Genomic DNA, 15,982 nt, shown 5'->3' with positions numbered 1-15,982 from the left:
TCTTCTCCTTTTTGCCTTTAGAAGAAGGTGTAGAACTCTCAATTCCTCTTACACCATGCCTGCCTGATACTGCCATGATCCTATCTAGAAGATAATGGACAGAACCTCTGAACCTGTAAGCCAGCCCCAATTAAAAGTTGTCTTTATAAGAGTTGCCTTGGTCATGTAGTCTGGTCACAGCAGTACAACCCTAACTAAGACACTATTATAACAAGATGGAGTTATCTAGTAATGTCTGGCTTTGAGAGCAACGAATCAGTCCTTCACTCACCAACTCTGTACAAGGCTGTCAGCCCTTGGACCTCTCCTTCTGCTTCAGAGTCAGCATCATCATTGTCTTCATCTTCATATGAAGCAGTCAGAGAAGGATCAAGATAAGGGAATGGCTGAGGTGGGTTCTGAGCCAGACGGCCTGGAAACCTCAGAATGTCTATTTCCTCTTCTTCTTCCTCTAACTGCTCATCTAAAGCTGAGGCCAGAGAGAGAGAGAGAAAATGACTTTTAGCAGTGTGGATAGAAGAAGGAAAAAGCAAGCAAGCATTGACAGATAGTGAGAGTCTGAACTAGACAGCCAAGCAGGATGACTAATATGCAAAGAGCTTTGAGCAGGCTCTTCAAAGGCCCATTGTACCAATAGCCAGATGCTGCCAGCATGGAGCTGAATTACAGAAGGCAGAATACAAGGGAAATAAAATAAGGCTAGAAAGAAGAAAAAGAGGGTGGAGGGAGTCAGGAAGGGGAAAAGGAAGGAGACAGAGAGAAAGACAAGAGAAAAGTAATGGAGAGTGATGAGAAAAAGGAAAGAGAGAATAAAGAAGGAAGGGGAGGGTAGGAGGGAGGAAGAGATGGAGAGATGGGTAGGAGAGAGAGAGAGAGAGAGAGAGAGAGAGAGAGAGAGAGAGAGAGAGCGCTGAAGGAGGGAGAGAGGGAGGGGTGTGAAGGTTCTTCCCCAGCATTCTGAAGAGTAGCAGGTGGAAAGAAGTTAGGAAGGACTCAGCACAATCCCTTGACTACTGACAGAGACAGGGAAACAGGTTCTTCTATCACTTTTGATTCTGTACCCTTATTCACAGGTACAGACATATGTCCCCACGGAGTTGATGCACATCTGGCCACCATCCACACTGACAGCCAAACACTCATCCACATATAGGGAGAGTGGAGTTAACAGCATCTGGCCTTTGTGGTACTATGTGACTTTCATTAACCAGGAGCAGCACTCTGCCACACAGAGAGCAAGCAGAGCTCCTGATTAGCTGGTGCGTCTGCCTAGTGACTTTCCCTCTTTCTTTTGCAAGTTTACTGAAGACTGACTACATAAACCAAGGCTTTCTGATGCCTTGCTTGTGTAGCTTGAATGAAGAACATACAACTTAAATTTGATGGTTCCAAGCTGTGCCTTATTCTTTCTGTAACAATGTAATAAATCCTCAACTCAAGTATGTGATTAAACTCTTACATTTTTTTCATAATTCCATCAAGGGTCTGTGGAGAACTTTTGACATAGAAGAATACTAATTAGCCTCTTGTCATGTATCTGATTTATGACTGAATCTAGACTCAGATAGATTCACTCAATGTGTTAGAGACACAGAAGTTTCCAGAATGAAGCGAAAATTCAGCTTCACTTCAGATGGTGCACACCTTAGCACCATGGATGTGTGCAAGTGTGTACACTCCTGCCATGCAATCATGTCTTGGCTCACTGTGCTTAGGAACAGATGGTGCACAAAATGCAGCTTTTGTTGGCTCTGTTAATTGGATGGAAATGGTAAATGGTAATATACTCTACCGTGTTTAGTATATATAGATAGCACACTGTTTTTCTTTGCTATGTACTGAAGGGCTGGCTTGTAGTAGTTAAAAACCTGGCTACCATCACAATTCAGGATTTGTTTCTTTAAGCAATAAAACTCCACTTTCTCAATGACATTAATGTTATATATTTGACTTGCTACTGGAGTAGACAGTAATATTATGAACTTTGTACAGACTTTAAGAAAATGTTTCTAATAGTAATAATAATAATAGCAAATTTTAAAAATCAATTATATGTTGAGGTAATTTTTTGTTTTTAGTTAAAGTTAGCATACAAAGCAGTTGATTTTACTATGATATGTTTATACACATATGCCATTCAATTTTTTTTATCACTCTTAGCTTCTCCTACTGCCCTAGTCTACCCCTTTGTCCCTACCTGTTCCAGAATTTGCCCTTCTGTTTTTATGTCACTTGTGTTCATCTTATTCTCTAGTCACTCCCACCATACCCTCTAGCCACTTCCATCAAACCCACTAGCCACTCCCACTTACCTTGTCACCCTTCCCCATTGCTGTCTCCTTTCTACCTTCAAGTGAGAAATAGATTTAAATTTTGATAATTTACATGAAAAATAACTTAGTAACTGTTTCTTCAGGGTCCAGTTTATTTCACTCAATATAAATGACCCCTAGTTATATATTTTTTTCTGAAAATGCCCTGATTTCATCTTTCTTTAGAGATGAGATTCTATTGTATATATATGTACCATATATGTTTTTACCCATTCTTCTGCCTATGAATAACTAGGCTTGTTCTGTATCTTGTTTACTGTGATCAGTGGAGCAATGAATACCTGTGAGGAGGAATGTGTGTGGCTTGCTGATCTCCCCTCTCCAATCCATACAGGGTGATGGGGCTCTGTCTAACTCCAGTTTGGGGAATCTTCCTCTGTGACTTTTAGAAGGGCTCTGCGACTTTACCTCTCACCAGCATGCATGAGGCCCTCTTTCTTTGTCCTCAGCACTATTTTTAATGACAGCCACCTGACTTAGTTGAGATGGAAATTAAGAGTAATTTTAATGTGCATTTCCTTGGTGGCTAAGCCCATTAAACACTCTTATAAATATTTAGGCTATTTGTATTTGTTCTTTTGAGAACTAGTAACTGTTAAGTTCATAAGAGCTATTTAAATGGATATCTTGAATTTTTAAAATTTCAGCTATTACATATTGTAGCTATTAATCTATTCTGTGATGTGTGCTGGAAACTGCACTTTTCTGCTCTTTGGATTGTCTTTTCACTTAGTGATTTTATTTTTCTCCTTTTCTGTGAAGAAGCATTTTGAATTCCTTATAATCTAATTTGAAAATTATTGGGATTTTTTCCCTTGGTTCTTGGGTCCACAGAAGAAGTTCTTTCTTATGGCTCTATCTCGAGGTGTTTTATATAAAGTTTCTGCTAGCAGTTTCAAGTTTCATGTGTCTCATTAAGATGTGTGGTTCACTTTGAATTGAGTTTTGTACAGGGAGAGAGAGAGATGAGTTTACTTTTTTTTTTGCTACAGATGAATATGTGATTTTCACAGCACCTGTTGAAATCCACCTCCACCATAATTTCAGTGCTGGCTGGTACAGACAACTGCATCCTAGGAGCTCAGTTGCCAACATTCCCAGCAGAAATAGTGAGCACCAGGTTCACTGAGAAACTCTGTCTCACAAATATTTTGGAGAAACATTTGAAAGAGACACTGATAGCAATCTCTGGCTTCCACATTCACTTGACTGGCTGTACCCACCTCTCTATCTGTTTCTGTCCCTCTGTCTCTGCTGTCTCTGTCTCTCTCTGTGTCTCTCGTTCTATATCTATCTGTCTCTGTCTGTCTGTCTGTCTGTCTGTCTGTCTGTCTCTCTCTCTCTCTGTATCACTTAGCCAATAGACTCCAGGTATTTTATGGTTTCTGAAGGAAGATACTTTCAATTAGGAAAATAAAAGATGTAATAAGTTTTTTGATATGAGGAGATGAGCGAAAGATAGCTAGGAAAGAACCCATCAAGTTCAATACATTAACCAGAAAACCCAGGATGGTACTAGAAGAGAGAAAAAAAGAACAAACAATAATCCAACTAACAACAAAAACAAAAAATAAAACTATAAATTGGTAGCTTCTCTCAGAATAAACTTAAATGTAAATGACTCTAACTAAAAAAGAGTTGCAGAATTGTTGAATCTATTAAGTTCCAACTATCTGTTTTTTTTCCCCAGAAATATACCTGTTGTACAACAGTTTCCTCTAAGATTGAAACATTCCATCCTTCAAGGGAAGCCCCTTATTAAGCAGAAAGATAAACAACTCAAAAAGAATAAGTATGTCCCTGAAACTGACTAGATTGACTAAGACCCTCCCTGCCAGAGTAAGCAATAAAAATGGAAAACCCCTCTCTTTAAGGTGAAGCTGACCTGCAAAAAGACTGAACTGAGACCAACTGTTGAGAGGCAGAAAGTAACCCAGCTAACTTGAAGAGGTTTAGACAAGAATCTCTTGAAAAGGACACTCTTCATCCTGTTGAGCTGCCTACAGGATGTGCAGTGTGCTCCAAGATTCTCATCTTCCAAGATTGTAGGAGCTGTCACCCATGTTGGTGGGCTTTGGTGATGCAGCTGTCTTTGAGTCATTCCTGCTACTGTAAATAACTTCTCACCCACACTCCTGTGTGTAACCCCAGTAAAACCCTACATCCACCTATGGTGGATTCTGGTGGTATCCATACTTCAGCCTTTCAAGGGCTCCCTAGCTGGGATGAGAAGACATATATGTAGTGTCTCCCAGGATAAGTTTTGTCACATAAGAACATATTATTGGCATAGACACTCATAGGCTGAGGGTCAAATGATAGAATTCAACTTATCAAGTAAAAGAAAGCCAAAACCAAGTTAGTATAGCTATTCTGAGAGCTGATAACATAGATTTCAAACCAGTGTTAGACCAAATAGATAAACAAGGTCACATATTTATAAAGTGAACAATTCAAGAAAATGTAACAACTATAAATAAATATACACTAAGCACTGTAGCTCTCATTGTTATAAAACAAACACAAATGGGAATTTTAAAATTGCATAAGTCCTGATTCAGTGATTCTAGTTAACTTCAGCATCCTAGCCCTATGTTTACAGGGATTATCCAAACTAAAGATGAACAAAGAAATTTCGGAGTTAAACTATAACATGGATCAAATGGACTTAACAGATATCTACATGATTCTTTTCAGCAGATATAGAATAAACATTCTGAGTAGCCCACAGAAATTCTCCAAAATAGGACACATTCTATGTCACAAAGTAATTCTTAACCCAAAATAACTGAAATAATACATCATCACTTATCATATCACAGTTGAGTAGAATTAGAAACCAATAGCAAGAGAAACTACAATCTGTAAATAACACACAAATACTTGGGGGACTGAACAGTGTGATTAATGTGACTTTTTGAAGGAAACCACAAGATAATGTAAGGACTTACAGGAACTATTTGTCTATCTGTCTGTCTGTCTGTCTGTCTGTCTTTCTCTCTTTCTCCCTCTCTCTCTCTCGTATATGTGTGTGTCTGTGTGTGTCTATATGCATGTGTCTGTAGTATATGTGCATGAATGCGTTCATCTTTGTGTGTGCTTATGTTTTTAAAGGCTGAGAGTCATCATCTGTGTCTTCCTTGGTCACTTACCACCTTATTGTTTGAGGCAAGGGCTTTTATCTAACCTCATCAGTCAAGCTGGCTGAGTGTGACCAAATCTCAGAGATAAGTGGGTGCTGGGATACCACTAACTAGTTATACTCACTATTTTAAGAGTCCCCTTTATTAAAAAACTGTAAGCTAGTCTAGAGAGCTCCTAGAAGTGCACAAATTTTAACAATATAGAAATTTGTGAGATGACACATCTAAAGGTGGCCTTGGCTTTGTTAGTATGTGAGAGATTCTGGTTTTCACTCTTATGATAAGATAATTCTCATTGGATTGTTGTTGAAAGTGACTTTCAGCAATCAGCTTTGTAATTGGGGTCCAGAATGTTAGAAATGACTCATTAGTAGTATGTTGCCCACTCCCTCATTCTTCTCTGCATATATAACGTGTGAAAAGCGTTATGGACCAAGGAACACTGTATTAACTATAGCGCTTTTAGTGGAGTGGTAATCTAGGTCAAACATCATGCTAGCATTTTACTTTTATTATAAACTGTCCTTAATTTACTCCCTAAAATTCTATTGCTATCTTCATTTCAGAGATGAAGATTTCAGGTTCTCCAAAGTTCAAGCCACCAAGGTCCACATGCCATCACAGAGTGAAAGCACAGAAATCTACATTTCTTCAGCATGAAAAACATTGCTTCCAAGCTCCCACCCACAGACTGTACATCACATCAGTTGTTGCAGGAGATCTCTGGAATTTACCATCACATCCACAACCATCCGAACTGATCTGAAAGCCTTCCTCACAGCTGCACTCATAGCCTCCTAAGTAGTTGATGCAGAGTTGGGCACAGCAGGCTTCTCCGCTCTCACATTCATCAAAGTCTGAAGGGCAGAGGACATTTGTGTTACTGCAGGAAAACAGAATCCAACAAAACTGCTGAAGCTCCCTCTGAGAAGACTCACTTCTAAATGAAAACTGTTTGATTAACCATTTCCCACTACTCTGGTCACATAATGAGACTGAAGAAATGATCACACAAAATAATGATACCTATTCTGGGTTCCCATTTCTTGCAAGCTCTTTGTATGTCTGTTATTTATTTTAAAAGAATGTAAATAATCTTCAAATGCATTTATAAGTATAGGAAAAGAGAGATCTCTGCTACCTTTCCAGTTTAAAAAGAAATATGACTGAATAAATAGAACCCTTAGCACAAAAAGACAGCATTGAGAAGGAAGAGCCAAAGAATTCCATTTAGTAATGTTTGACAGCTTCAGAGAGAGACCCCAAAGTGGGCTTCTCCTTCAAGATCTGTGTAATCAAGAGTGTTTCCAAGTCAATATCCCCCTTGAACTCAACTAGGGAGAGAGGTGGGACTGTATGCCTGTGAGAAGGAAAGAGACACACATACCTCACATAGTGTCTATTAAATTCTGGAGTAAGCCTGGCAATGATATATGCTATGGGATGGGTGAGATCTATGGGGTTTTGTTACAGCTGTGAAGTCATTCCCTTGAAATGTCCTGTCAGATGTGCAGTTGTCTATATAGCACTATCATTCCAGAATTCTACAGCCATGAATGGCTGTTCCTAACATAGAGCTGGCCTACGGAAAATCAAAAGGCTCCAGTGTCTGTCGGGTTGAAACCATTCAGCCAAACAACAATGTACTTGGCCCAAGTTTTGAAGGGTCATGCTAAGCAAAACAGTGAAAGAGTCTCAACAGACACTATTTTCCTTGCTCTGGGCAGCAGGGGATTTCATGGTGAAGGTGTTGGCTTTCTGCCCCAGCTCAATTCAAGCCTCTGTGTGTTGAGCTGTTAGTCTGGGTGGCTGTCACTGCTGAGCTTTCAGAATCCTATTGCTCCAGGACTACACAGGTACAAAGAGGTCAATGTCTCAATTAACCTCGGAAGAGTCAGTAGACTCAAGGAAATGAAGCCAAGAGACTGGAAGGAAAGGAAATGCAGTCAGTCAGTCAAGGCGAGGGGTCAGCAGAAACTATCTAAATGAAGGTCATCTGGGGACAATGCTTTCTTTCTCCTGCAAAATGTCCCAAGGAGCTCTGCTCAGAAAATGACAGATATTAGTTTTTGTCATATTAAGCCTTTCTCTGGCCTTTAGATTAAACAATGTGAATACAGACGATAAAAAAAAAACAAAAGATGAACCAGTTTTATTTCATAAAAAGATATTACTCTCCATGATTTTTTAAAATTTCAGATATTTTTAATTCCCCTTTGATTTAAAAATAGGCTTTCTTACCGACATACATAACATACATACATACACACATACATACATGCATATATACATATAGGTCTCAACTAGCAAGGGATACAGGCTCCTCCCACAATACTGAAAATATGTCTGATTACTATTGTTTGGGTTTATTTTAGGTCATCTTGCCATTTACATTGCTCTGGGAAGATTTCTTAGCTTTCTCCTGCACACTGACTTTTGTTTAAAAGCTCAGCACAAACTTCCTGCTTCTACAGTACAAAACATGTAGGTGTGGATATGGTGTATATGCATGCCATGTGTGGGTATGTTGTACATGTATGTTATGTGTGGGTATGGTGTAGATGCATGTTATGTGTGGGTATGGTATACATACAGGCCATGTGTGGGTATGGGGTACATGCAGACCATGTATGGATATGGTATACATGCAGACCATGTGTTTTAGTTAGGGTTTTACTGCTGTGGACAGACACCAAGGCAACTCTTATAAAAGCAACATGTAGTTGGGGCTGGCTTATGGGTTTGGAGATTCAGTCCAATATCATCAAATTGGGAGTATAACAGCATCCAGGCAGGCATGGTGCAGGCAGAGCTGAGAGTTCTATGTCTTCAACTGAAGGCTGCTATGAGGAGATTCACTTCCAGGCAGCTAGGATGAGGGTATTAAAGCCTACACCCACATTGACACACCTACTCCAACAAGGCTACACTTTGGGCCAAGCATATAGAAAACCATCACACCATGTGTAGATATAGATGTACATGTATGTCATGTGTTGGTATGGGTGTACATACATGTCATGTGTGGGTATGGTATACATGTTGTGCTATGTGTGGGTATGATATACATGAATATCATGTGTGGATATGGTATACATGCATGCAATGTGTGGGTATGGGTATATATGTATGTTATGTGAGGGTATGGTGTAATGCATACATTGTGTGGGTATGATGTACATGCATGTCATGTGTGGGTATGGATATATATGTATGTCATGTGTGAATATGGGTATACATACATGTCATGTGTGTGAGGAGTGCACATGCATATCATGGGGAGAGTGTACATATATTGTAAGTATTTCTCAATGTCTTCCACACTCTGTTTTATAAAAGGATCTTTTATTTGCTAGATCAGCTGGCCAGCAAGCCAGAGGTATTCTCTTGTCTCCAGCTCTGAGTTCTGAGATATCAGGCCCAGCTTTTTATGTGGGTTCTTGGGATCAGAATTCAGGGTTTCACACTCACAGATCAAGGAGCTTACTGCCTACATCCTCACCTCAAGTCCTTTCTAGGGAATACTGCCACTCAACCTTTATACCACCTGATTTCTGAATGTCTTTATTTCTTTTCATATTGCTGATGAAGTTGTTGCTTGTCTGGTTCCTCTTTTGATCATACTTTATGGCTTTTGCAGTTACACGGAATGTCACAGAGCAGTAGTGATGGAATGAACTGCTTACCAGGAAAATCTAGCCCTAGTCAAAACTAGAAGACACAGTACAGAAGTGAACACTTCTGTACACTCCTAAAAACTCCTAAACTAAGACATACCCCCTAGAAACTAGCCATATGCTTAACTTGGAATTCCTCAATGAGGTCAGACAACTACTTTTTATATGATTGTCACTCCAAGGCCATTTTACACATCTCACATCTCTCGATGTTTCAGGATGAGACCTTTTGCACTTGGGCAAGGTTAACCACTGGCATGTTAGCTGTATTGTCTTTTATACATTCTCATCTTTAAAAAATACCTTATCTTAACATATGATAAAACTCATGGTTGGTTCTATAAAAGTAACCAGTAACAAGAAGAGCAACCTTCTCATGGTCTAAGCAAATTATTACCTTTGCCCTACTGAATATCTGGCCTTCAGAAATAAGCAATTTTATTCTTGAAATGAAAATGAAACAAAACGAACCATAAGCAGTCTAACATTGCCTTGTTGACTGCAGAAATCTCATAAATATGCAGTTTCCTGCATTCTGACCCTGGCAGATGCTATACTATTTTCTAGCTGTAAATAAGAAAAGTTTCTTGAATTGTACTTTTCAAAGACTAAAGATATCAAATTTAAAATACATACATACATACATACATACATACATACATACATACACACACACACACACAGAGAGAGAGAGAGAGAGAGAGAGAGAGAGAGAGAGAGATCACCTTGTGGTGGTTGCTCATGTGTTTAATCCCTAAAACTTGGGAGTTAGGTTCAGACAGATATTTGGGTTCAATGCCAGCCTGGTCTGTATAGAGAGTTCCAGGATGCTAGGACTACACAGAGAAATTCTATCCCCCAACCCCCACAAAAATAGCTGAATGAATGAATGATAAACAAACAAACAAACATTTCCAGTTTTCTCTATTTAGTACTCATATGAAGAACAAAATGAGGAGGGAAAAAGGAAGGAAAGAAGGAAGGGAGGGAGGGAGGAATAAGAGAAAAAAGTGAGGAAGAGAGAAAAACATATTTTTTCATAAATTTAAGTATTAGTAAGACAGAAAATGTAGTATATTTTTCATTGCAAGAGACCCAAGGAAAGTAATTGGTTTTGATATGTTGGGCACAATAGACTCATAGCAGTGTAGAAGACATTATTGGATCAAGAAACACATGCAATGACATTGTTTAGGTTTAATACTTTGGTGAAAGTAGAATACTATACATTCCATGCAATTTACTCTCTTATAATGCTAAAGCACAAAACAAAACAATGTAACGTAGTGATTCGGTCACCTCTCTCAGTGCTTTGCACTATTTCCCATCTTGTTGAATGGTGAGCAGTGAAAAGGGAGTTCTTTTGAATTTGTACTATTACTTTAAAGGGAGGAAGCAAGTGTCATCATTAAATAAAATCAGTAAACACAGTATTTCCACTCTAGGATGAAGAAGTGTCACTAGTTAAGAGAGTGTTTCAGAGCCAGAGCACAGTAGTGCTCCTCCCCTGCTGCTTAGCAGAGACACACTGGGAGATCACCATGAAGTATGTTTTAATGAGGGAACGCCAAATTGGGACTGCTCTCCTTATTGTTGCAAATGATATAACTGATAGTAATTCTAATGGCTACGTGGTAAGAACATGTATTCTTGTGGTAGAACCAAGTTCTCTTCACAGCATCAGTATCAGGCAGCTTACAATCTCTAGAAACTCTAGTTCCATGGCATCTGACTCTCTCTTCTGGACTTAGTAGTTACCGGCCCTCACATGGACATGGACACAGAAATATACATAAACGAGCAAACAAAAAAGATGGGTTAGACCTGGGATGTCCAAAGTCATTATCTTCTACACTTTTCTTTTAGTAAAAGTTGCCATTCCCCAACTGGATATTCTTCCAAATCATTACCAAACTGGAAAATAATGGGCGTTGATTTCATTTCTGCTTGAAGACTCGGGACTCACAGTTGGGTCTAATGTTGGCATACAAATTTAATAGTTTAGGTAGACCTTAGGATATATTTTTCTGAAGCAAAACAATAATTTCTATTTACATAGTTAATAGCCCTGCGTATCTCAATAAGAGTGTTTCAATGTTCTTAATTTTAAGGTAAGTATCCAAGTATTTGCTTGTCTTTGCTATATATAAGTAGTCAGAGATATAGTTAAAAGCACCTCTCAGTCTGAGGGTTGTGGTGTGGCTCACGATGTAACAATGTGTTTTAGCATGAAAGTGCTAAATGGGTCCAGAGAAACTTTGCATGAAGATGGCAATTGCCAACAATTACCTATACATGTTTTCCCATCGGTATCCAGTTGATGTCCGTGGTTACAGGAACAGTGGGCTCCACCAATTGCAGGCTCGCAGTGATGAGAACAGCCGCCATTGTTCTTCTCACAGATATTGACAATTTCTAATTCAATTCCTTTCCAAAACAAGCAAAAGGGAGCTATTAACATGACAACAGGGAAAATGGAATACATGTGAACCACAGACATGCTTTCTCTTTTGAGAGGGGCGACACATTGAGAAAAATACACTGACACTTTGCACACATAAAAGTAAAATTCAGAGGTGTTTCAAGTCATGAGTATTATACATACCTATACTCTATTGAACTACTAAGTGATAAGAAGCAATGATAAGGAAGGCAATAAAAGTCCAATCAGTTGCTAATAAATAATTAAAAAAAACTCTCTTTCTTTAGAGAATAAAAAGTGTGCATGTTTGTGTCCGTGCACCTCTCTCTCTCTCTCTCTCTCTCTCTCTCTCTCTCTCTCTCTATCTATCTTTGTGTGTGTGTGTGTGTGTGTGTGTGTGTGTGTGTGTAAAACTGATTAGTGTTCTTTTCAGTGCCTGTGGGTTCTTGAAAATACTTTTAAGAATAACTTGATACATTAAACCCATATACTCTCTGTAATGTGAGTCATATCATGTGAGAGTGCTAACCAGCTTTGATGCACATAAAATGCACTTATCTGATAATCATACTATTACTTTTAAAGAATGTCATCATCCTGGCATATGCTAATAACTCTGGCATATTGGTGAGCATCAGGCTCAGCATATGAATGCTGACTGGCCTGAGCACTTAGACATTGTAGCCCGATTTTCTGAATGAAGATACAAGAAGTAATCTAATACTTGAATCAGTGTTTGAGGAATGGAATTTCAATGCACTGCCCCTTTGTGGAGGAGGAGGAGGAGGAAGAGGAGGAGGAGGAGGAGGAGGTGTGTGTGGGGGAGTAAGACAAATGTACCTGAGATTGTGGCGCTCTTCATGAGCACGTTTCATCATTATCGCTGTGTGAAGAATCTAGTCTCCAAGACTGTGTTCCATCAGCACAGCCTCTTGCTACAACACGTAGCAGTTTGTAGGCTCGCAGTGAACACTGCAGGTCCCTGTCACTGCCAACCCCACTATTCCTTCTTTATTTGGCCATAACAGCTTGCAGCAAATATTCAAAAACACATTCCCAAAGATAGGTACAATAAAGGACAGTTATGCTAATCAATGTACTGTTAAAAGTCTTGGGCTTAAGACTGAGAAAACTAAAGGATAAAACAAAGGGCTGAAGAGTGACAAGTGATGGGCTTTTTAAGATATGCTAACACAGAGCATATGACACAGAGGTGAGCACATTTCCTGTTTGCCACTGTGTAAAGAGTTATTTAAACCAGGGTTGCTATTTCCTAATCCATCAGGACAATCCCCATCAGTTTCCAAAATACATAAATTGATTGATGTCAAATCAATGTAATAGTACATAGAACATTGTTGATGTCAAGAACCAGGTCTCCCAGGTTAAATTCTACCCACTCAGATTGGTTGCGTTTAGGTGAGATTTAAACAAGAATTCACTAAATTTTCTTTTTGAATGCTAAAATATATAGCTATATCAATAGACCTTGGATATGAGAGCCAGTTCTCAACATCAGACTTATTTGTGTTTTATACCTTCATTAGGCACTCTGGAGGTAATATTGCACAGTGTTTTAACTGCACATTTATACTTTTTATTACTATCTACCATGAAGAACAAGTGTGGTATCTTCCCCTCTGGTACTATGTCAGTGTTTCAACTATATTAGAGTTTGGAACATTTCAGAGTATAGATATTTCAATTAGTGAAAAGAAGCTGCATCAATACTGAGGACCAAGACCATGGAGATTTGTTTGATGACTGTCATTTTTACTTCTTCTGTATGAATTCATGATCATCACTCCAGGGCATCCAATGCTTCTCTCTAACCTCTGTGGACACTGAGCACACACACGGTGCACATACAGACATTCAGGAAAACATTTATGCAATAAGTAAACATATCTGAGAAAGGATAGCAAAGTGGTGGCTGTAAACATGGGGAGAGCTCTAGTTCCTTCTGGCAACAGGTGTCAGAGACAAGAAGAGCCTGGCCTCTTTAGTCCAGAATGTGAGCTCCAACTCAGCACTGGCCTTACAAATGCCAATTTCTTCTGTGCCAATTTCTTACATATACCCATAAGTGCCTGTCTCCTGTGGGCATAATGAGTCCTGCAGAAGATTGTTTGAGGTCATTGGAAACTGTAAGAAATTCTCTAATTCTCTTCAATGCTTAAGGGAAAAAACCAGAGGGCTGTCTATCTGAAAATGACGGTGTACACTCTGCCCATTCTTGCTAAGTACCTAAGGTGCTGAAGGAATATAGCTGAATATAGTAGCTTAAGTCATATATACCTGATAATATACTAATCTCATTAGAACACATAGGATTAAATGGATATAAGCTCTGTGTAGTGGTGCACACCTATAATGGCAGCACGTGGGAAGCAGAAACACAAAGACTGTCCATGAATTCTGGGCCAGGCAAGAATACATAGCAAGTGAGGGCTATGCTTTCTCCAGAAAGTCAAGACAAACAAAAATAAATAAATAAATAAATAAATCCAACTTTAGATCTACAACTGGGCACTAAAAGTAAGCTGACATTTTAAGTTCTCGATCTGGATGATTAACAAATGGCTACTTTCCTACTATACAGTATATCACCCAGGGGCCACAGATACAGCTCAGTGGTAAAGGAGCTTCAGCCAAGCCTGACAACCTGGGTCAATTACCAGGACACACATGTCAGAAGGAAGAAACAGGATCCTGAAAGTTGTACTCTAACACACACACACACACACACACACACACACACACACACACACACACACAGAGAGAGAGAGAGAGAGAGAGAGAGAGAGAGAGAGAGAGAGAGAGAGAGGAATGAGCCACACATGCCACATACCCCCACATACAAAATAAATTTTTAAATTATATTTGAACAGAACCTGTTTTTCTCATAGGCGACAAATGTCATTTTCTTGAGAGACACAAAACATAAAACATACACATCTAATAACACAATGTTGAGAATTTATTTCATGAAAATCTTAACTAATTATGAAATGTGTGGACCTTTCCAAATTCAAATCACAAGACAGTGAGTATGAATTCATAGCACATTGTGGGGACTGAGTGGTTGTATAAGACAATATTTCAAGATTTCCTCTAAAGAAATTAAATATCCAAAAAGCGTTTTCTAGGACAAAGGTGAACCACTTGCTTTGCAATACTCTCATTACCTACAGAGGCTACATTCACAGTTAAATATCATCATACTCTTAAAAGATTTTCTCTGCCTATAGGTTTAGAGAAACCTCAGAACACACATTTTCACACAAAGGCTTGTATGTCAGTAGTGAATACTAAGGTCTGGGATTGGCTGTCGAGAGAACGTTGCTAAATATTCTCATCAGGAAAGTAAATGTAAAACAGCACTGCCACCTAATGCATCCCACTCTAGGGCAAATTGCTTTCCTGAGTACATTCCAAAGAAAGCCTCTAGCTCATAAACCACTACTAATAATGGACCTTCTTTCATGGTAGCGAAGAATGTGCTGGTCAGATGGTAAGATTCATTTGCACATTTTCAAAGATGCTCATCCCCTAAAACTCTGGCTATATTTTAAAACCAAATATTAATAAGAAATGTTGCATCCATATTTTCTTCTTCCCAAAAGGGGATTCTGGCAGGCATTCAAATGAATGCAACTCCAGAAGTCCTTTCTTAATTAGTAGTCAGTTTTTCTCCCTTTTTATTTACTTTGTTCGTTACAAAACATCCTGGTGGAGAAACTGCACTATATACACAATGGGAATGCATACATGCACTTGAAAGATACATCAGCAAACCAAGAAACAGAATTTTACAAAGAGGAGATGAATCTCCCAGAATGAATGTGAGTGTGCTCATTTGTCTATTAGTTTAGCTGTGTTTTTTGTCTAACACCAATAAAAATACATATAGTATGAGGAAATATCAGATAAAGGTAGAGGGCTTGCTTACGCAGAGATGAAAGGCCACTTAAGTCCCAGCACTAAGACTTAGTGAATTTTACTATGAGGGTTTTGGCTTTATTGGTGGGTATGAAAGAGTACAAAGAGGATCTTTGAGAAAGGGGTCCCATTCCAATTGCAGTAGCTGTCAATCATGTAAGTGGGCTCACTGAGAACACAGTTAAGGGATATCATTAGAAGTAGAGAACACAAATTAGTTATTGAGATCAAGCAGAGATAAAGAGGAGAAATTACACCAATGTAAGTGTACAGAAGAAAGCATTTCAGAAAAATGAAAGCAATTTTCCCTTTAGTTTGGCTTCTATTGCTGTGATAAACAACCTGGGAAAAAAGCATATATATATATATATATATATATATAATATATATATATACATATATATATATATATACACACATATACATATATATATATATATACTCATCTAGTGAAAGCTAAGATAG

The 15,982-nt window shown here is 38.7% G+C and overlaps 1 protein-coding gene and 1 long non-coding RNA gene across 24 annotated transcripts in view; one reads left to right on the top strand and one right to left on the bottom strand.

Moving 5' to 3' along the window:
- Positions 1-6,217, top strand: part of Gm42197 — a 33,582-nt gene extending 27,365 nt beyond the window's left edge. For both annotated transcript variants that reach the window (XR_880722.3, XR_880718.2), the window contains one exon: positions 6,043-6,217. This is a non-coding gene — a long non-coding RNA (predicted gene, 42197). The remainder of the gene's footprint in view (positions 1-6,042) is intronic.
- Positions 1-15,982, bottom strand: part of Egfem1 (EGF-like and EMI domain containing 1) — a 609,406-nt gene that overhangs the window by 22,349 nt on the left and 571,075 nt on the right. For 19 of the 22 annotated variants that reach the window (XR_001783766.2, XR_003954418.1, NR_151636.1 and 16 more), the window contains 3 exons: positions 11,443-11,580; positions 6,211-6,333; positions 272-469 (listed from right to left, as the gene is read on the bottom strand). Coding sequence is in view for 17 of the 22 variants with exons in the window: in XM_006535559.4 (XP_006535622.1) it covers positions 272-469; positions 6,211-6,333; positions 11,443-11,580 (459 nt within the window). In the remaining 5 variants the exon portion in view is untranslated. The remainder of the gene's footprint in view (positions 1-271; positions 470-6,210; positions 6,334-11,442; positions 11,581-15,982) is intronic. The other 3 variants (XM_017319785.2, XM_017319789.2, NM_001357198.1) reach the window with 1 other exon arrangement.

The sequence above is a fragment of the Mus musculus genome, chromosome 3 (assembly GCF_000001635.26).
Source record: "Mus musculus strain C57BL/6J chromosome 3, GRCm38.p6 C57BL/6J".
NCBI lineage: Eukaryota > Metazoa > Chordata > Mammalia > Rodentia > Muridae > Mus > Mus musculus.
Note: the sequence above shows the minus strand (reverse complement) of the source record. Positions and strands in the feature narration are given on the sequence as shown.